A 23138-nucleotide genomic window follows, 5' to 3' on the forward strand; every position below is an offset into this window, starting at 1 on the left:
GTGAGAAATCGCAGGTCATTCTAAAAATTATAACCATGGATCGGATGAAAACTTCGTATAACGTACGTATATTGGGGTCGTGGTGGCCTAGTGGGCAAAGAACCAACCTCTCGAGTATGAGGGCGCGGGTTCGATTCCAGGTCAGGCAAGTACCAATGCAACTTTTCCAAGTTTGTATGTACTTTCTAAGTATATCTTAGACACCAATGACTGTGTTTCGGATGGCACGTTAAACTGTAGGTCCCGGCTGTCATTGAACATCCTTGGCAGTCGTTACGGGTAGTCAGAAGCCAGTAAGTCTGACACCAGTCTAACCAAAGGGTATCGGGTTGCCCGGGTAACTGGGTTGAGGAGGTCAGATAGGCAGTCGCTTCTTGTAAAGCACTGGTACTCAGCTGGTTAGACTGGAAGCCGACCCCAACATAGTTTGGGAAAAGGCTCGGAGGATGATGTTGGGTGTCTATATGACCGAGGAAAAACCCCATTATATAGCGATCACCACTGGTTAGTTCTTATTTCACTCGTATTGACGAAATCTTTACACCTAAATGCGTTAAGACTACCAATTAGGTATGTATTATATTACCATATCAGAACCGACAATGGAGCAAAGTGCAGGGTAGGGAACTCAACTGTTAGCGATAGCAGCTACCGGTTAGACAGATAGATACCTCTATATAGAACAGATGATATATCGCCAATCAGGTATTTTCTGTGGATATATCAATTGAAACTGCTCTAGGCTCTGGGAGTTAGTTAACAGCAATCTCTAGACCACGACTTTTAGAGCGTATTGGGAATACCGGTTAGACAGATAGATACCTCTATATAGAACAGATGATATATCGCCAATCAGGTATTTTTTTGTGGATATATCAATTGAAACTGCTCTAGGCTCTGGGAGTTAACAGCAATCTCTAGACCACGACTTCTAGAGCGTATTGGGAATGGGAACTTTTTCAGTGCCGAGGTCTGAAATATAAAAAATTGCTGGCAGAATCGGTCACATTAAAACATATTCTCCGTGAGGAAATTACTATAATTTTGTGCGTTATTTGGGGCCTGTACTTACTTGGACTGACAGAAAAACACATGGTAGTCATAAATTAAGTCTTTTATTTCAGATAAAACGATACAATATAGCATAATAGTACAATATAACAACAATACCATACGGAAATTTTAATTAATTCAAAGTTTTCTATTGTTAATTTAAAAATAACCCTACGCATTGATAATTAAATGTCCTTATACCAATACATCATCTCCTAAAAATAACATGAAGATCTGCAGGTTTATGACACATGGATGCAAAAATTTCAATAGGCTATTTCACAGAACACACTACCGCTATGTTGCATAGTCTATCTATCGTCAATACCAAAAAATGCATGTTAACATGTTTCTATGTTACAAAATATAACACATTTTGAGTTGAAAAAATGCCTAACGAAATTAAATGCGCCCAAGTAGGTAGGTACTGTGTTTCTTGTTATAAGTAGGTCTAGCATTTACATAATGCGAGTCTGTTAAGTCAGGGCTGTCCAAACAACTGTGATCGCGGGAAAATACAAGTCGCTAAATAGAGGGCCGCACAAATTAGTTACAATATGTTTTATTTGTGCTTTATAAACTTACTTTCATCCTTTACGCAAATAAATAATCTTATTTCTTCATTCCTGAGGGAAGCCTATCATAAGCATTGGACGTTCTATGCCTACGGCTCAGATGATGAACCCTTAAAAAATTCAAGATACCCAGTTTAAAATAAGGTTTAATTACTTAAAACAATGAGATTTTTTTTGTTAGTTTGAGGACTACAGCCTACCGCCGTAAAAAAACAGTCAAAATACAGAAAAAACGATTATTTTTGTCAGCAATTTTGCTTCTAATATATTTTACAGCTTTATAAAGAAATAAATACAAGTTATTTTATCTCAATATGTACGATGTTGTTGAGATTACATATATCTTCTGTTGGCTTAGAAACTAAGGAAACTAAGACTCTGAATTAAATTCATTCGCCCCAAAAGATTTGGGCACATTAATTTTATGCTCGTTACTTCAAAATACTCAGCGGACCGCACAGAGGTGACCGAACGCGGTCCGAGGCCAGTGGTTTGGACAGCCCTTGACTGAGGGCTGTCTTTGGTAACACATGCAGTATAAAGTTTTAGGCAATTACATGCAATACATAATAATGGTCAAGTTCTTATTTGTCTGTACAGTACATGTTAAGTCCGATCTTACCTAGATGATGTAGAGATACACAAAATACACTGGAACATTCTGTTTATAGGCATTAATTATTTAAAAAAACCACCACAAATGAAAAGTAAAAATGCCATAAACAAGAGTGAAATTCTTCTAAATATATTGACACAAAACTACGATTAAATGTGCTATGAAACATGACATGATGACGCCTATTTTATTATGGAATAGTAGCCGTGAGGTTCAAACTGAGCCACGGTTGTACTACCAATTTTTTCACTCATACAATCCTCACTTCGCACCTCGTATCTCAGTTCGACACTAGCTGAGCTTTAATATGAATACTACATCAATCGCAATATATAACAAAACAAGTTATTTCAATACCGTTCATATTCGTCATAAATAAAGGAGTTGCATACCTAGTCCATTTCTAAAAGATTGTCGCATATTATAACTACGATAAATAGTGTAAAGCTCAGCTAAGGCCAGACCAGGCCGTATTTTTAACAAATCGTTTGATAAAAGCGAGTATCCTCACTGTTTGTCACTCCCGCTGTGCACTTAAAATAAATAAACTTAAAATTCGTTGTTAACAAATTTTTGATGTCAAAGTTTAACCAGAACGTATTTATAAAATAACATCGTCATGTGAATATTGCTTACAGATCGGAACCAGCCAATATGCTCTTGTAAGTCACAAATAAAACCAAAATGGCAACTTTCGCGGGGATGCTTGACACTGTTACTTCTCACATGTTTACCAAGGTTCAATGATGGAAGTATATAAATATCTATTTTTAAGAATTTGTACAAATGAATTCATAGAGACTACGGGCTCATAATATGATCATTTCAAAAGCCACAGTAGAAAGTTGAAAATAATGACAAGACAATTTCATCCACATTTACACCAAAATACAAGTTAAGTATGATTTATTACGCTATGTTTTCCACTTAACACGTCATATATAACATTAATTCCTAAGTATTCAATGCTGGATATTGTATGTCTGACAACAACTACGTACCAAACATAATGACTTAATATTGTGATGTAGGTACGGTATCTATAATGTATTTGAGGCGAATAGCACACTGAAACCATAACGCTACGCTTTGGTGATGAAAGCTGCCGCTGCAGCTGTAAATTCGAGCATGCGTCTAGCACTCATGCACTAGTCGTCGAATGCGTGCAGCGCAGATTACAGGTGACGAGCGTGCTGCGCTATACAGTGTGATTTCAGTGTGTACAGTGCCGTAATTTGCGCTACTTCAAGTAAATGGCCGTATGTTTAAGCTCAGGGCTCCGGAATAAGAAGATAACGTTTAGTGTGTCCTCACGAATAGTCACATATGCTTACATTCATTATTTATAAATAATATTAACAATACGTAGTACTAACATTTATATTTTGCACAACGTAATGTATATTTGACGTAAGTTTATTCACACACAGATTGTTTTGCTATAAGCCAATAATTATATTAACGATAAATCTGTTTAGTTTTAAATGATATTTATTTATTCACGATGAAACATACATAGAAAAACAGAAATTAAGGATTATCCTAAAACGTAGTAACTGATAACAATGTTTTTTGTTGTATTAAGTTATTGCCTGCACATTTACGGCTGACTATAAAATAAAATACCGTAGTTACATTTTTTATTTTTGAGGCTATACCTAACCTCAACTATTTTCATAGTAATTTAATTTTCGACAATAATGCATGAGTATTTCACTAAATCAAAGAAATATTTAAAACCTTTTCCAAAATTACTCGTTATCTATGTAGTTTGTACCTCAAGGTCTTTTAATAAAGTTATAATGGTACATAATTTTACAAATACATTATGTGTAACAATGGTGGCTTAACAATCTCTCCAATTTAGTCTAATACGCCATGTTTTGAGGCACCAAACTACAGTTCCAAAACTCTTAAAACATTTCTGAATACTGTAAAAACCTTGACTACATTATAAATCTATGTACTTAAGGCAATGAAGGGTGTAGCTGACACCGGCCCACTGGGGACGACTGATGGCACTTCCCGCACCTCACATAACACACGTGCCCACTCTACGGCTTCACAAAGCAGTGCCAATCAAGTTTCTCTGATCACACAATATTATGAGTGTAGTGATGACACAAAGCACACTGCTTCTTCGGGACTGGTGCCTGACATTGAATACAACTTCGTCAACTGTATCCATCATTACCTTGTATTTTATTCAAAAGCTGTAAATTGTTGCTTTGTCACAGAACGTGTACAAGATTACTCTAATTTTATAATCAATTTAGTATAAATGCCGACAAGCACATTTGGCAAGCCGCATAAAGTAACTCAGTTTTCTTGATAAATTATTGGTACCTTGCCAAAGTAATTACTCTCATTTCTTAATGGCAAAAATTAATTATGTCGACATTGTAATGTAAAAGATCGCATGCTATACTACATTTACATCACGTTTAATATGCATAAGATCTTTCCAGCTTTATCAAGAAAAATAGCTACAACTTTATTATAAGTAAATAAACTACGCAAAATAAAATATCTATAATATATATATATATTATAATAATTCTATTGACCAATCTACTGCCCTGACATCATACCACTGTTAATAAAAATGCGTAACTATAATGTACAAACTGACAGCACCGTGCTGTAGTTCACGATTATATATAGTCATATATCTAATATCAATATCTAATACAAGGTAGATATGCCTATATATATGTTTATATATCTGACTGTATATACAAGGTGTTACAAAAGTGCCCGTAAAACCGAAAGGCGGTCAAATGCCCCCCTTATAAAGAGTCAATTAACATTAGTTTTAAATCGTGATATCGATTTTGATTTCCCACGTAATAAAAAAAGATTAAATTTTTCATTGAATCAAATCAAACAAATTTATGTTAAAAAGGCAACTTTACAGAAATAGTTTAATATGTTTAGAATTGTATGTATTACAAAAATGAGATAAATGTGCGATGTTTTTGGCTATGATAATTTACTATTTATATTTTTTTTTAATATTTTTGTAACACGTTGTATATCGGGGCGAACAGACGCGTGAACGAGTCGATCCGGACAGATACAAGTCAGGTATACTTATGCTGCAGTCAAGCGACAAAGACAAGATAAAACAGTCCCAGCGTTAAGTTAAACAGAAACGCATATAAGTAGTGCTGCTTATAATGAAATAACATGTAAATTGCTAAGTTCTATTGTAAGTTTCTTTAATATTAGTATGCGAGTTAATAACAATCGAAAACTTCGTGTGGTCCGCGTCAGGTTAATGTGCATACTTGTATATGACAGATGCGCGACTCCCAAATCTTAGGGCTTGACGAGTTCGCGTTGACCTCGTGGAAGCAATAGTATGAGTTAGTTTAATATTGATTGTGATAGGTTCTTTGCTATTTAGAGAAATTTCACACCTCACGTTTTTTATAAGCAGGATGAGGCCTTTACAGCTGACTTTAATAAACGTTTATTAATACGCTTTAATATATGATGGCACATCACTAGAAACTTGCCATGTCAACCTGTCGCGGACAATAGTTAAACGGTTAGAGAATTTGTCATAAATGAACAATCAGACGTTTGGTCAATGGACAATTCTAGGGGTGGATTGTACAACTGCAAGTAAATACGAGCGACGGGTGCCGACACGATGTCGTGTCGAGCAACTCCGCTCAGTGAGTCGTTCTACAAGCCACCTGAGGCATCTATCTCACACTCAAATTACTATTGAAAGACAGGGCAATGATTGGCTTTGGATAAATGTAAATAAATCTTAAGAGCCGGTATGATTAGCTTCGGAAGAATGGCTTGGCATAAATACTAGAGAGTATTTCAAAGAGGTAATGTTAAGAAAATCCTTATATAATTTTAACAGTGAATATATACAAAGTTGTTGTGATGTTCTTGTTTTCGTCAAAAAACGGGTTGGCTTTAAAATTACTGGATATTTATCAAATAATAGAAAAACTAACAGGAAAACATTGGTTGCCTTGGAATAAGGTAAAGCAATTTAATAAGTAATAACAGTTTAACAAACATGTCAACTATTTAAAATGGAAATAGGAATTTCTTTAACGTCATATCAATATCAAGTATAATCAAATAGCCTTTGTTAAATTCAGAGGATTTTAATGAAATTCCTGTTTATAAAAAATCTAAGTTAAATCATTATTAGTAACATGAGAGGATGACTGATCAAGTTAAACATTAAATTCTTCAAGGAACACAAGTGACGGAAGCTTTGGAGGTTCGCTATAAAGAAATGTAAGCTGCCTTGTGCGAGAGGGATGCATCGGGAGCGGTGTAACAGCGGTATCTGTGAGGCGATGTCAAGGTGACCGCGGGGCTTAGTTGGCCATTCACATGAGGAACTTGCCGATGATGATGCCGAGCAGCGCCATGCCCACGGCGGTCAGCACCCAGGGCATGAGCGCCACCTGCGCGCTCTTCTCCGGCCCGTACGAGTGCGCGCGCGCCACGCGTCCCTCGCCGCCCGCCGACTGGCGCAGGCGCATCAGCTCTTCCTGGAATACCACATCACATATATGCCATCTACACTTATATTGTACACAAATAAAGTTAGAAACATTTATTATGCTAACGGAATGTGTACCACGTTATTACAGACACGTAGCTTGCAACGCGTTAAGGCTTGCATAAGCCAACATTCGCATTGCAGTTGCATTTGTCATATTTTTGTTTTTATTATCTGCCTGCTTTGATCGTCTCACATTCAATTATTTAAATAGAAATAACCCTCCTTTCTAAATAAATTTCTCTCGCATTAAAACAATCAAAACAACCGAAAGACGAAAGATGGCTATTGTCACCTGACTTTACGTAATCGCACAGCTATTATGCATCTCAGTAATCTTCAGTTTTGCAAATTTTTTGTCGTTTTATCAAACCATCATATTTTTTCCCCTATTATGGTAATGCATGCCAACTATTCATATGACGCAGTCAGTAGTGGTTGAAACAGCCGTTCCGTCAAACAACAAACTAGCCTTTTGGCTCAACAAACACACGTCTAGTAATTAAATTGAATTTAATACATTGCATGGCCTAAGGTGAATTGTAATGGACTTCACAGAACAATCCATTTTATTGTTTGAAAATAAATAATATCATTGAAACATGAAATTGAAAAAAAATACCGATCGCCGACTTATTAATAAAACATCGGACGGATTAGAGAGAACTCTGACACTTGAGCTGATCAGATGATGATTATAGACCCACCGAGCCAGCAGTGCGTTTGGCAAAGGAACTAAAGCTTAACAGTTATATAGGTCAGTACTATCAGATTTTGAAAAATCTGGCATGGTGGCCTAGTGGGTAAAGAACCAGCCACTCAAGTCTAAATGAGTGGGTTTGATTCTACTTCAGGCACCCAATGCATCTTTTCTAAGTTTATAAGTACAATCTAAGTATATCTTGGACACCAATGACTGTTTTGGTCCCGGCTGTCACTGAACGTATTTGGCAGTCCTTAAGGGTAGTCCGACATCTAGTCTTACCAAGGGGTATTGGTTTCGGTTTGGCCGGGTAACTGGGTTGAGGAGGTCAGATAGGTGGCCACTCCTTGTAAAACATTGGTACTTAGCTGCATCCGGTTAGACTGGAAGCCGACCCCAAACATAGTTGGGAAAAGGTTCGGGAGATGACTTAGTGCAACAATCGGTCCCAGGCAATAATTCATCCCAGAAAAAAAAATGCAATTTTTCTAGATACCGTTTCCCGAGTTGTACTCATCGATTTATAATATTATGATGCAGAGTAAGATTCTGTGTGAAGCGATTCTACTATTTCATATTTAACTTTTGGCACGTTTCATTTTCTTATTAGCTCGTTTTATCCTTTAATGGTCAGGTGTTTTAACAGCAAACAGCTATTTTGGTAATCAAAAACATAGCTCAAAATACTAACCTAACCCTATTCCGTTTTTTTTTTTAATCTAAATGGAGGCTGATTCTTAGAAATGTCGCCTTTTTTGCATCAACATAGATATCACAATACGTAGTCAATAAAACATCGCTGAATTGCAATTCGCTTAGAACATAAGGCACAGAGAACCAATCGCAAGACGCAAAACTTTAACTTAGATAGCCTGTTATACTTTCATAAAGTCCCATTACTATTTTCTGCTAGAATTATATTTCCAAAATTATTAATATTCTCAGTGTTATCATTAAATCCTATATCTCCAACAAATAAAACAATAAAAACTCAGGCATAAACCATTATTTTCTCGACATCTCCAGCATCACAAACTAGAGGGAAGTTGAATGTTCTACACTCAAAAAGGTGGCTGTAGCAGACGACCTCATGAAGACATGTTCACAAAAAATTCAACAAGACATAACAACAAATAATGGTGTGCCGTGTCCGAGGGACTGTTGTGATTACGCTCAGCACAGTGGACTTGTACAACTCGTCAGATTCGCTTTGTGTGCATGTGGCACATTTCAGTAGATACCGATTTTTGCCAATTGTGTCAAATTTAAAGGAAAACTATACGCTCTTAATACACCAACTACAGGAAATATAAGGACATTCTTAACAGATACTTAATATAAACAAAAGAATATATTTTACTTAGTAATAAGATAGAAAAGTCATAATAAAACAAAAAATAACATAAAATAACAACTCACTTTTAATTGCAGATTTTCATGTCTTAATTTGCTTTCTTCCTCCCTCAAAACAATAACTTCTAAAGTCGCCTTTTGCAAGTCAGTTTCCGCATTCTCAGACTTAGGGAAAGCCAAAGTCTGAAATAACGATAATAAAAAAAATATATAAATAAGGCTAGTCAAGTGATAAACTTACGTATATGATAACATAAAATAAATGAATAAACTATTGCAAATCAATGATAAACATGCAGTTGAGGGCAATAATAGTGAATATACAGTGTGTTGTGGGTAATGGGATGTCGAGGATGTCTGACGTATGTGTACACACAAAATACGGTAAGCTAACGACTCAGCTAATCTATATTTATGTTAGCAATAGATGGTTGCAGTGCAAATGCTTACTATACTTTTCCTTCAAACTTAGTGTCATTTTACAAAAAAAAAAACGTGAAAATTTAGACTTCGCCTTGTACAATTTTTTTATCAATGCGACGCATACTAAATCATCAGCGCACACAAGACGAAATGACTTTAGAGTTTAAAAATAACAGTGTCTGTAGATCGAAATAATTTTGAATAAAAATGTAATTATCAGGTACCGTTTTCACGCCTGTAGTGTGATCATCATCCCTCCGCTTTGCTTCGTTCTGGATTAGACCTTCTACGGCATCCTGTAAGACAATTTAAATAACATGCCAAGCTCGGACTAATATTATCCAGTATGGATATGATACATAGATATTCATATATCACTAACGGTACAACGACGTGACTGTCTCATGACTACTGATGGATACGGAAACTATGCTGAGCGTTAGTCGCGAATCTACGTGGCTGATTGGCGAAAGGGCAAATAAAAATGGATGAAGCTCACAAATACAACGAAAACATAAAAGAAAACATACACTCAACTAGTCCGTAGGGACACTTTCTACAGATGTATGTAGAAAGGGAACTCTACTGAACATCACACCCAAAGTCTTAAGAACATGTTAGATCATTACCTTTGTTGAAGATTTCGCTTCGTCAGCAACTGCGACGCGTTTCTTGGTCACTTCGTTTTGGGCGACGTTGTCACCGGCGTCCTACAAAACAGTGCAAAAATTAGTTCAAACGAAAATATACACATATTTACCATGAAGACATGGAAACGTTAAACGATTTGCAGACTTACATTAAGGCCGCGTGGAGATTCAAACACGCACTTCAACTTGTAATCCATAAGTTGTTCTGGACTGATCTCCTTCCACTGAAATAATGAATACAAAATTATTTATTTCAGAATTATTGTAAGTTTGTTATAATTTATGCTTCCTTCAGGTATTCCTTACATAACTTGGTAGCTTTAGTACAAATTCGTAAATGTAGCACATGCTTTGATTAAGCTGTATACCTGAGATGCTATGTAAGTTCTGTAAATAATCTCCTACATTACTAAAATGATGAATTAATAAGTTGTTGGAAACAAGTAAACATACCACTTGATCAATGTTGGTCTTTCCCTCTGGAGCAACCACGCTCTGCACCATGAACTTATGTTTATGTTTCTCATTAGCATCGACATACACAGGCTGTGGAGTAACTGAAAATAGTTTATGCAACATTTAAATCCTTTGTTAAACCTGAGTATGTATTCTTGTCCTTTAAAAAAATTCTTGAATGCATTTTTTGTATATTTTTTTGCAAGCAATTCAGAGTTTTTGTAAAGTAAATTTAAAGAACTTACTAGCTATTTCCACTTTAGAGTTTGGCTCAAGCACTCCAGAATTAGGGCGTACACAATACTTCTTTGGGGCGGTAGTTTTTATCTTGAATAGTACTGTATCATTTGAAGGGTTAGTCAATCGCATGTAAGTAGTGCACCCTTGCTCGAACAGTCCTGAATAATCAACTAAAATAATCAATAATAATGACTATATCCTTGAGGGCAAGCACAAATGGCAACAATTATGCCGCTGGTATCCAGCAGCATAATGTTACACCCTGTGCTCAAATCATAAATATCTGAAAACATTAAGAAAGTTATAAAGCATTACATAGTCATTCACAGTAAAAGATATAGTAAATTGTAGTCGATTTTGATAGACGACAATAATAAAATAACTCATTTCATTATCAAGTCATTATTCATGACATTTTTAAAAACAGAAATTAACAAAATTGTAATGGTGGTATGGATAGATATGAATTAATATTATACTGTTTTTAACACATAAGTAGTAAGGTTGATACTGAGAATAGAAGAATTCAATATTACAGAACTAAAAATGACGTGTATTTTAAAACATCAGCTGTCAAATACTCAAAACCATGAAATAGTCAAAGGCAATTAACAAATTCACTGAGGTATGGTAGTATCATTGGTTGAGATGCCTTACAAGTACAATCACTGATCTCATTGATAGTACCTCTTGAACAAGGTCAGGTATAAATCTGAACTAATGCTTGTATTCAGCATTTATTCAGTCATGTTTGAATGCACCCACAACATTTGGATAAGCATTTGAACATGGCATTCATTATTTTACATTTTAATCAACAAATGAACATAATTATTATACTTTCTATTGTCTCATTATCACATCTGAAAACTTGAGAACAGTAAAAGCTGAATAATATACTCTCAATTAATAATTTGTGTACTAATCAACTTTAATTGAAGGTCATCAAAATCTATAGTGAAATATCTTACTACTTTCTTTTTGATAAATAAAGACTAAATTAAGTATATCCATTTGCATAATGTATCTTTAATTTTAATACAAAAGGTATAAATATAATATGTGTATAGTGAAAATTTTAAAAATAATAGTGGGCACAAAAGCCAGCTAATCAAAGTGGTAAGAAAAATTACTGCAATCATTTATGCTGCTAACAAGATTACATAGACTATGCCCTTACTATAAAGACCGCTTAAATACATGCCTTCTGTTAATCCTCCAATTTAATGATTCACTGATGAAAAAAGAACAATAAGTGACGTAAGAACGTACCTATTTAAATATGTGTAGTATAAATATAGACTATACCACTTGTGTTAAAACTTACAATTGAATTGAAAACCGGTGAAATCAATCTATCATGATAATTTATGCAGTTAGCACAATGTAAATCATAATTATTAAGTAACAATCAGATTGCCAACAACATTAATTTCCAAATGTTCAATATTGAGAAATATGGTCATTTAATAAAACATGTATTACATTAATGTAATAGGTATATGAAATTTGTTTACAAATGTGCATACATTTTGAACTGTAATTCATTTCTTTTGAGATTATATATGTAGCAGTAGCCTTCTTTTATAACTTTTTAAAGGTGCAGGTGGTGCAGATTACATATTTTTATCATTAGTGTAAAATAGTAGGTATGTTCATAAAAAATTACACACATTTGTATTTAGAAACAGTATTGGAAGTAGGATGTTGTCACTGGTAGTTGTCGACAAAAAATACTCTTCTTAGTCCATTTCAATTATTAACCTTTGTGCCGATGTCTCTTTATGATGCATGAAATTATGTAAAATATTTGTTCCAGAAAGACTATTCTCTATACTAGACTATCTGAATACTTGTATGTATTTCCTGCATCTACATAAAAAAAACATTCCACCAGCATCCAACAATTGTTCAATATTTAAAGTACTTAAATGGCATTGTATAGTTGGCAATGTTGAATGTCTATGAAAACATGCACCAAAAACTTATTCAGATATTCCATGTTTACATGAATGATTCATATACGTCATGTCTTTACTGCACACAATACTGATTCTTGATCAGAATCAACAATACAAACAGATTTTTTAAAAACTTCTAAGAATTTCTATAAACATAACATTAAAACATGAGTTTTTTTCATAAACAATGGGTACTGCCAAAGAAATTACTTCTCTATAATCTGCAATGTGGGTACTAATATGTAGTCGACAACCAACAAAATGGCAGCTAACTTTGGTCAACGTATGTGAGATTGAAATGTTATTTTTGCTTTAAATCCTACAACATCTATTATAAGCGAGGACTTCTAATTGGCTCTGTATCGACTATGACTTCCTTTTTTATTTTGTTTTTGTTTAGTTGTAAGTTCTCCATAGTGTACTAAATAAATAAATAAACATAAGATAAATATGTTTCATAGTCAACATGGCGTAAGCATAATTATTTTAAACCCAAAATTGTTAAACACTTCAAAAAATTTCAGATGTAAGTGAAATTGTAAGATTACTTTTTTGAAACAATAAAAATTCTTTAAACCCAACCTTAATATTATCCAATAACAAGAATATTCAAATTATCTTTGATTGCACAGTATATTATCATTTAAATTGTTAATTCTGAACACAAAATCATGAAATTTGAGCGTTGATTTAAATGCAGGACTGATAAACTTAGATCAAATGATTGTGAAAAAGTTGCAAATTTGAAAGAAATAGTTTTAATATTTCATAAATCACCATGCTGATATTGATGTCTAACTGTAATATTAATAAATTCATGAGTAACCTAACAGTCTTAACAAATGTTTAGATCTATAATATTGCTTGTTGCAATAGTTCAACTATATAATATGTCACAAGCAAAATTAAACTTCAACAAGCATAACAAGCAAGCTAGCTTAATTCATTTGATGAAAAAGGAGAAAAAGGTTAATTTGTTTCCTAAATTTATACATATTGCTTTACTGGTTAACTAGTATTGTAATGATTCATGTTTGCTACTAGAAGCAAACAATTGTTGGACTGTTTTATCAAAAAAGTTATTCTCAGGAACATATTCATTATTGGAAAACCTTTTTGATTTCAAAATACAAATATCTAAGTAGGGTATTTGTAGAAAAATAAGTAGACTAACAAAAATATAAATTAAAATGTAATTATGATATTTTTAATCACCATTGCTAACAGTGTGAATATGTATTTTTAATCAATCTATGCGATATATCTAAAGCACCCAGGTAATATAATTCTGAAACCATTACTGAACGGAACCTTACAGCTGCTAGGTACACTTATACTTGTGAGACCCAAAGTAATCCATGTATAATATTTCGTGAATGTCGGTTTTATAGAATAGACACTTGTAAAATATAACTCAGCATCTTTTACAAATAGTAATATAAGCGATTAATAGCAAATTATGAGGAAAACGTAAAAAACCGCACCCTGACAAAACGCCGATATCTGGAAATAGAAACTCCATTTGTCAGCAGCTAGCTCGCGACCTATGTATGCGACCAAGTTTCAATGCGGCGGTTTATAGCTTAACCGAAATAAAGAGATAGGGTACTCACCTTTAAATTTAAGTTCATTTTGGGGCTCTATAGTTAACACCTGGTTAGGCATTTTGTATTATTATAAGCTTAGTATCTCGTTGGCAAAAATTGCAGATCACGAAAAAATGACCGCAGGCTCCGCGATGTCGGCCAAAGCGAACGAACGATGAATGACGAATTCGACATGCGCATTGCGCATGCGTTCTCTTTCTTTTTTCATGGCGTCTATTCTTAAATCCTCTCTCAAGTATGCATAATATTGATAAATATTATTCTTGTCATTTACTGATTTCAGAAACCTTAATAAAATAAAAAATATATTTATAAAATTTATTCTAACTTTTCATATACCTAATTTAAGGACATTTTTTTTTGCTGGAAGATCTGTAGAATAGCCTCCGTTATGGATTTATAGGATAGCACCTACCCCCCATACTCACTTGTATGGCTAGGTATTTGGTATTTTGGTACTTAGTGCTGCGCGCGCATTATTCTATTCATTTTTGATAAATTCTACATAAATAAGGCAAACGTCTTTAAAAAATCGTACCGTAAATCGTACAGTATTTAGAATAGTATGTATAAGAAGGGGACATAGAACTATTATGATTAATTAGAAAGGAACGAACCAAAGAATGATAACATTTTAATATGACGTGCTACATTCCCTTTTTAGATTACATATATACCTACGCGTTATATTGTGTGCTAACGTTTTTGGTTCATTTTCTCATCTGAGGTGAACCTATTCTTATCACTTTCATTACAGCTCATATTTTAAGGAGATAAATATTTTATTTGCTACATCGTATGTACAAGATTCATTTTAATTGTTTAAATAAATTTGTATACTTATGAAATAGTCAAAATTTTAGTAATTAAATCTGCTGTATTACTCTAGTTTCATTCCCAAGACCACACAAAAAATATTTTGTGCCAATACAGAGACTGAGTGTATATGAACTTAACTAACTAAATAAAATAAATAAATTAAATAAAAAATTCTATCAAAATTGAATTTCTCTTTTTTATTATTTAATTAATGCATTATCTTCAACATTCACCCTACATGGGCCATTTTGCACGATTTGTATTAAGTTCTGTGCAATTCAATTGATCGTCTAGGAAGCGCCTAAGGGACGCATCCCTTTTTCCTTTTATGAAAAATATATAAGGCTTTCCCTAGACGACAATATGCATTGCCACGCATTGCAAAGCAAATTCTTTTGCTCATCTTTGGCCAAAGTATGGGTCAGGCCAAAAGGCCAAAAAGCAAAGAGTAAAATAATGAAAATAAAACTGTGGGTCCGCCCCTTTGATCACGTGTAGACTTCGCGGAATAAAATGTTCTGGCATGGTTGGATTGAGGTATAAACTGATGTGATATAACAAACGAAATAACTTTCTAATAATTCAATTAGTTTAACAGACCATGGTAAAGGTCATTCGCTCGTCATTCGTAACAATTTAATTTTAGTAAGTTTTTGACACTGACCTCTATATTGGTTTTTGAGCACACAGTCATTACCATAGTGAGCGAGCATGAGCGAGTATCTTTGGTTTTCAGTTTTTGAGGTTGATTGAAAATTAAATGTCAATAGGTTTTATTTATTTAAATTTTTTTGCCATTCCTAGTTCTTTCCATTGAAAATGTATATTGGAAACCTTCAAAAACTTACTTCAATAAGCTAAAGATTATATGCATATAATGGGCCAGTGATCTGAATTAAAATTATTCTAGAATTTATTGAAATTATTAGGTATTATTTTGATACATTCGTAATGCTTGCATAACATGCCCCTGACTCCCGGCTATTGTAGTTAGCCGCTCGCATAAATATGAATAGTTTATATATAAATTATTTAGTGAATTCGTGTTTAAAGTTAGATCTGAACGCGAAACGTAAATTATTATTGAATAACGTTCATAAAAATCACAATTTTGTCAACCAGAAATGTTTATTTAAAGCTAGTGCCTGTAGTTCGTTACGCCAAACAGATGTTGTTCAAGCTTTCAAGGATGGTCTTACGATTCTCCCTTCTCCACAAGAAGTAAGTTGATTCATAAAAGTACTTATTACTAAATGTTCCTGAAATCATGAATCTTTACGATTCTGATCACTAAATACTTCTGGTGTCAATTTAGTATTATAATTTCACTAAGTATGATTGCCTGAAAAAGAAGCTAAGCTAAGCCAGGAAGTTAAATGTTCATTTATCTTGAGATCGGTACATATTGTATGGTCAGTTTCATTTCATCTGCCTAGCCTTTTTCCCAACTATGTTTGTTACCAGTTAGTTTTTACAAGAAGCAAATGCGTATCTGACTTCTTCAACCCAGTTACTTGGGCAACCCAATACCCCTTAATAAGACTGCTTGTCAGATTTCCTGACTGGCCGTAATGACTGCCAAAGACCTTGGGTTTCATACATTGAATAAAAAAAATGCTTCAGATTCATAATAACCATATGGGAGCACCATTAAATACCCATTTCACTAGTAGTAGGTGTTAATATTAGTTATGCGTCATCTGTGAAAGTTCAAGAGAAGTCTTATTTATGTCCCGATTTACAGACTTCAGTGATCAGACTTCATTGTCAGCCTTAATCAACTCATCGTAGTGTAGCCCAGCCTGCAATTTTTTAATGTTAAATTTTCAATTCATTGATTTGCCAGGTCACTGTCATACTGCGGAAAAATGAATTTAACAAAGAATTCACTGAAGGGTCTGTTAAGGCTTACGACTCCAACCAGCTCGCTTCCAATCATCCTATTGAAGATACAAGATGTGAAGCAACGTGCACTATGTCTTCAGGTATTAAAACATTATTGCATTATCTTATACAACTTATGCAACAGGGGCTTATTTTTCTTGGAGCTGCACGATTGTTCTAAAGAGTCACCAATGCCAGAGTATATAAATGGGAACATTGGGTTTTAGCCAGTAAGAGTTTGCCACTCCCTCACCCTGCACCCACAGCAGGAGGGGTCATTCGGTGATTTACCATAAAATAAAGAGATTTATTTTGTGAGTTTCAGATTCATATCTGAAATGAAATATATTGCACCCATGAAACTTGAATATACCTCATCCAATTTGATTTTATTGATAACCCTCATCCATGTACCTCGAGAGATGGTGAAACCATGGGCGAAAGCTAGTTATAACTTAATGAAACTGAAGAAAGAAATACATAACTTTTTATGGCATCTGATGTTTCTTTCACAAATTCGCTTCTTAATTAGTTTGTTTTATGAAGCAATTGTTCTCACAATCATTCTATACTCCTTATCACGGAACTAAAAATTACAAAATGCATTTCTTAAAGTTTTGAAACTCTTAGTTAAAATTATGGTTTTAGGATGTAGTTATTTATATAATATGATTGCATTTTCAGGAATTCTGATGGGTGTATTTGATGGGCATGGAGGGCCGCAATGCGCCCAGGTGGTGTCGAAGCGACTGTTCAACTACATAGCAGCTTCGCTTCTTCCAACGGATGTCCTCAAATCGTTTCAACAAAGTGGCTTACCAGTAGATAAATTAGTGACAACATTTAATGATAAGGTAAGATATGCTAATGCTAACAAACACCTTAGTCAGATTTCCTATTATTTGCAATTTTGTTTTGACATAAAGCGATTGAGCCACAGCGATTGAGAATAACACGCTCATACATGTCTTTTTATTTTTTCTTTCATTTTCTGACAAAGTACGGAGGACAGCTGAAAAATTGAAACATTGACTCATACAATATTGCTCTTAAAGTTTAAAAAATATATATATAATTTAGTGTAATTGTTGAATGCATGCATAGAGGTAGCGTGAGTTAAGTGCACATGCAGTTCAGCGATTTTTAAAGAGAAAGTTTTTTGCACTTATGGCAGTGTCATTACTAGTACTACTATTAATTAGTTGTTCAACAGTTCGACCCGTAGACTGTTCATTTTATACACTTAGATTTTGTGGGGATTGTCGGGACAGCTAATGGTCTAGTGGCCAAGAGCATCCAGCCAATTCTTACAGTAATGAGGCTCTCTTCATGATGAGGTGAGGTCAGGGACACATTGAGAAGCCGAAAGCCATTATGCAGTGTGTATTTGTGTTTTGCAAGGAGGTATTTGTTATTCGGTGCTCTAACCACCAAAACCTTAGCTCCTTTGGTAAATATAGGTAGTAACACATTTTTTCATTATTTAACCTATTATTAATCCATGTGAAATCGTTTGCGTTTCGTGATAAACAGTTGAACTAGCAATAGAATTATGATTGTTTCTCAATAAGATATTTCCCAGGCAGCGATTTCCTATTGATCTTTCTTATCTTTTGGCATTATAACAGGTATTAAAGCCACAGGACTCGTTATGTGTAGTGCTCATTACTTTTTCTTTATAATAGTCATATGTTTTGGTAAATAAATTATAAAAATTATATGGATTTCAGATGGAAATGAAAGAAGATTTACGAGATAAATACAGTAATAGTTTCAAGCAATATTTAGCAGAGCTGACCAAAGTACCTAGAGAAGTAGATGTTGAGGCGTCGTTACAGAGAGCTATAATGAGATTAGATAGTGATTTATCTAAAGAGGTTCTTGATTCTTACGAAGCAAACGGCGTTGTCAATCCGAGGAGCCTGTACGTGGCCCTCTCAGGGGCGGTAGCGTGCGTCGCGCACATCGACGGCCCGAATCTGCACGTTGCTAACGTGGGCGATTGTAATGCGGTGCTGGGCACTATGACAGACGAAAACGAATGGATAGCCAAAAAGATTACCAAAGAGCACAACGCCGAAAACTTCGATGAACTTAAAAGAATATGGAATGAGCATCCCGATAGTGAAAGGAAAACCGTAATAAGAAGAGACAGGCTTCTGGGCGAGCTGGCACCACTACGCAGCATAGGAGATTACAGATATAAATGGCCTGCAGAACTTTTAAATAAACTAGCCGCACCATTTATAGGGCCTAAAGCAGTACCTGCAAATTATTTCACTCCCCCTTATCTGACAGCGATGCCGGATGTCTATTACCATCGTCTTACACCAAGAGACCAGTTTCTAATAATCGCTTCAGATGGCCTCTGGGACATGATGTCACCATTGCAAGCTGTCAAATTAGTTGGTGAGCATATGAAAGGAAAAGTTTTTTTTAATCCACTAAATTTGCCGAAAAAAAATATCCAACTTGGTGCCATTGATGAACTTTTGTCGCATAGGAAAGAAAGTTTGAAGAGTAAGCCTAAAGATAAGAATGCTGCGACTCATCTTATCAGGCATGCTATTGGAGGCACGGAGTACGGCGTGGATCACTCGAGACTGGCGCACCTGCTCAGCCTGCCTGCCGACGTGAGCCGCACCTTCAGGGACGACATGACGGTCACCATCGCCTACTTCGATCCCGAGTACCTTAGGCAGTGTCCTTCATAAACATTTTAAACGATATCCTGTGCCTTTCAGTTATTTTATCGAGAAGCCTCACTAGCGCGCCTGATTGCGCCGCTGGACAATCACATCTGTAGGTTAAGTAACATTAGAATATAGAGCTATGGCGGTAGCAATCAAACATTGCCTGTGATATATCAGCATTGCATTGAGTGCCTTTGTGACGCGCTATCGTGGCCTCTCGGTGACGCGTTTACCGTAATCAAATGTGTTTGCCTATTTACATTAAAACTGACGTCAATTTTGTGTTTAAACATATTTTTGTGTGTGTTAAGAATATTATTGTTTTTATTATTGCTGGCGCCCATTATTATTTAAGTAGGTAATTTATAAAATTTGTAAGTAATAATGACTATTGTAATGAAATTAGAAAAATTATTGGTGCATTTATACCTCAATTAATAATTAGAATTGTATCATTCTAAAAGTGGATTTTGAAAATGAGAATCTATTAAGAAACTTGTAGGTTTCTTAAGGTTACTATTTGTGAATATATTAATCATTTTAACAACGAAATATTATCTCTTATTCATTAGGATTTCATATTTGTAAGATCGCAGAATAATTAGATTTTTTCAAATTGGAACGATAAATTATTTGTTGCCATGTATGCTGCATAGACTCGCGGTGCTGATGCGTCAAAAGTCATACGTACGGTCCAGGAGTACTGGCGAGACGGCCTGTATGTCGTGTACCACTTTACTGCTCCGCCTAACGGCCGTAAAGCCATCACTATCTCTTCGGCTTATCACCAGCATTTTCTTAAAGAATTGAGTTAGAATTTCTATAATACCATACTTTCCCGTACTGTTGACTATTGACGAGTCAGGGACGCCAGTCAGCCGTATGTGGTCGATCGTTTAGGATTTAACTCCAATGTTTTTTTTTCAAGAAACGTATTTAAAAGTGATTGGAACATCCTGTACGTAAAATGTGACCCGCGCCCACTGGTCGTCTTTTCACTTTGCTCGGTCTTGAGCAATTGATGACCTTGGTCAGATCGGTCACGTAGTGTAATATGTAAATTTTTAGAAAATACATTACAATGTTATCGAAATTGTAAAGTATAGACCTGTACTGCGTATATACCTATTTATGACTATGGTAATTTTATACAGAATTAGCACAAATATTCAGTAATTGTATCTTAGGGATTTTGCGCCTTTTAAAATCTGACATTAAGAATAGTAATCTATATTTTTATAGAATTTGAGGCAGTCACAAGTGCATTGTTTATTATAAAGAAAGCAATAAAATAAAAAGCAATCTATTTAACAAACAAAAATAATTATTAGTAGATTTTAAATATGATTCCACTTATATTTATATCAAAACATTCATACATCCCAAAATGTTCAATATTTGTAATACTCACAATGTGATCACCAATTAACAGATTCTAATTAAATGATGTTACTATATAGTATATTTACATGCAAAACCAATATTCAAAGCAGTGTACCTAGCATCAGACCAGATATATTTAAATTGGAGCTAATGAGCCTTATTATTGCTACATTTGTAAATGCTATGTAAGCTATATTTTAGTAGATATTAAAGTTGGTTCACGAAATATTTGGTATTGCATAAAACTACCTTCGAGGCCCTCCATGCGATCAAAGATTGAAGGCTGTAGATGGAAATTGTATGATTTATCCCTAAAATAATAACAAAAAGCTTTTATGGTTAAAAAGTATGGCGAGAATGATGAAACTCAAAAATGAAGGCCAGATAAAAATAAGCTGTTTCACACATGCTGTCGCTCAATTGTAAGCTGTAACTGGCATGCAGCCGAATATCCAATGACTGCAAACAAGTGCCATAATACTTTCTTGGCCTCGTTTTAAAAAATGTAATAAAATATGATATTTATAATTTAATAATATGTGTTCTAATTTTTAATTGTATGATTGTATTTTAAATGATTATTATTAAAAAAAATATATGAATGATGTTACTTTCAATGACATATTAATTGTAACTATTATGGGCTATTTATTTTAATTTGTAATTGTATCCTGTTATGTTAATATTATGCATACTCTTTATTTTAAATCATTGGCATGAGCGTACCAGGTTTTGGAGGGGGCAAATCATATTTTTTATGTTAATATAATGTTTTAATGCTAGTGTTGTTGTTTTGTTAAAAGCGCGAATTGCTATAAATATAGTGTGGGAGCCTGCAAGAAACTTTTTCGAAACTGTTACCTTGGTCCTGGTAAGCAAAGGGGTCCAGAAAGAACTGGTGGGTTTTAGCAGCAAACATCTGACATTCTCCTTCCCGTTGTTTCTGCGGGTCCCTCTCGCAATAGGCACAACGGGAAGGAGAATAATGGGACAGTGAGGGGTAATCTTAGGATGTCTCATGCCTAAAAAGGGGTGGGGGCCCTTTGTCCTCCCCTGAGTACGCTCATGGTTATGGATATTTAAAAAACCTTTTATATTAATCAGACAAAGCTCGCACGTAGCTGCTAGTTGGCGCCTGTAAGTTGTAAGTAACAAAAAGTAAAATTGTATTAGTGTAGGCTGTTATATTTATTGACATGATGATTCATTTGGAAATAAAAAAATATCTTGATTGAATGACTTTATTTTTGTGAGTTTTATTTCCTACTAGCTTCCGCCCGCGGATTCGCCCGCGTGGTGTTTTGATAAAAAGCACCCTGTGTGTTCCAGGGTTCCACCTATCTACATACCAAATTTCAACCAAATCGGTTCAACCGTTTTTGCGTGAAACAAAAAGGAAACATGCATCCATAAATTCATGTCCGTATGGATTGAGGAGCCACTTTTTGTATCTTAATGTTTTGTACTTATTTAGTAGTAAGTTAAAAAGTATTGTAGGATCAATCTCCGAATTTGTAGTATAATAGTTCAAAAGTTATATGACCTAAAAGGTAGCTCCTCAATCTAAATATTTGGACTGAGGAGCCACGTTGGAACACAAAGTATACGATGTACGGTAGACCGCACATCAGTGGTAAATGTCATGCACCTTAACTCAATAGTAATAAGTACGATTTTCCTATAAAACTGTTACCACTGACCTGAAGTTGACTGTACCTACATTCTTGAAAATTTTGTATGATTTAGTAGTAATTGCTGTATATACAGAGAATAGCGTGGTCGTCTGTAAAAAACTTAAATACTTATTGAAGTCAATAAAATAAAAATAACTGAAACCAAACTATACAATTACTGTAATTATTGATTATAGAATATCTCATTAAAAGAGAATTGAATTACATTAGAGAATAAACAACATAACATAAATAATATAAAAAAAAAGAATCGATAGAGGCAAACAAAATAACAATAAACAATGAGTAGTCGTATTTTGGAATGTCAATGATATCTATTATAGGGATCATGAAAAATTACAAAATTGTCCGAGCTCCCGCACAAAGAGTTATATTCACAGCAAATTCGTGCCACAGGTGAGCGTTTACCTACATTGGTTCTGCAAAATGGCATGTGTAATGGTTTGGTGACAGGGTATCGCGGTATCGTGGTGGAAACAGCAGGT

General features: G+C 34.5%; 2 protein-coding genes across 5 annotated transcripts; one reads left to right on the forward strand and one right to left on the reverse strand.

Moving 5' to 3' along the window:
- Positions 1-1096: 1096 nt before the first annotated feature.
- LOC110379393 (vesicle-associated membrane protein-associated protein B) lies at positions 1097-14371 on the reverse strand. 3 transcript variants are annotated; one of them, XM_021339060.3, is made up of 8 exons: positions 14187-14371; positions 10618-10770; positions 10370-10473; positions 10066-10140; positions 9896-9976; positions 9491-9562; positions 8910-9026; positions 1097-6776 (listed from the first exon to the last, which is right to left on the reverse strand). In XM_021339060.3, exons 1-8 carry the CDS (start codon positions 14236-14238, stop codon positions 6612-6614), a joined length of 819 nt encoding a protein of 272 aa, XP_021194735.1. In that variant the 5' UTR covers positions 14239-14371; the 3' UTR covers positions 1097-6611. The 3 variants fall into 3 exon arrangements, with proteins under 3 accessions (XP_021194735.1, XP_021194733.1, XP_021194736.1); XM_021339058.3 differs by having other exon boundaries at positions 10618-10782; XM_021339061.3 differs by lacking the exon at positions 9491-9562 and having other exon boundaries at positions 10618-10782.
- Positions 14372-15697: 1326 nt separating this feature from the next.
- Positions 15698-22203, forward strand: LOC110379391 (pyruvate dehydrogenase [acetyl-transferring]-phosphatase 1, mitochondrial). Of its 2 annotated transcripts, XM_049836361.2 has the most exons (5): positions 15699-15928; positions 16138-16220; positions 16846-16984; positions 17568-17737; positions 18614-22203. In XM_049836361.2, exons 3-5 carry the CDS (start codon positions 16975-16977, stop codon positions 19595-19597), a joined length of 1164 nt encoding a protein of 387 aa, XP_049692318.2. In that variant the 5' UTR covers positions 15699-15928; positions 16138-16220; positions 16846-16974; the 3' UTR covers positions 19598-22203. The 2 variants fall into 2 exon arrangements, with proteins under 2 accessions (XP_021194731.3, XP_049692318.2); XM_021339056.3 differs by having other exon boundaries at positions 15698-16220.
- The last annotated feature ends 935 nt before the right edge of the window (positions 22204-23138 follow it).

This window comes from Helicoverpa armigera, chromosome 1 (genome assembly GCF_030705265.1).
Source record: "Helicoverpa armigera isolate CAAS_96S chromosome 1, ASM3070526v1, whole genome shotgun sequence".
Taxonomy (NCBI): domain Eukaryota; kingdom Metazoa; phylum Arthropoda; class Insecta; order Lepidoptera; family Noctuidae; genus Helicoverpa; species Helicoverpa armigera.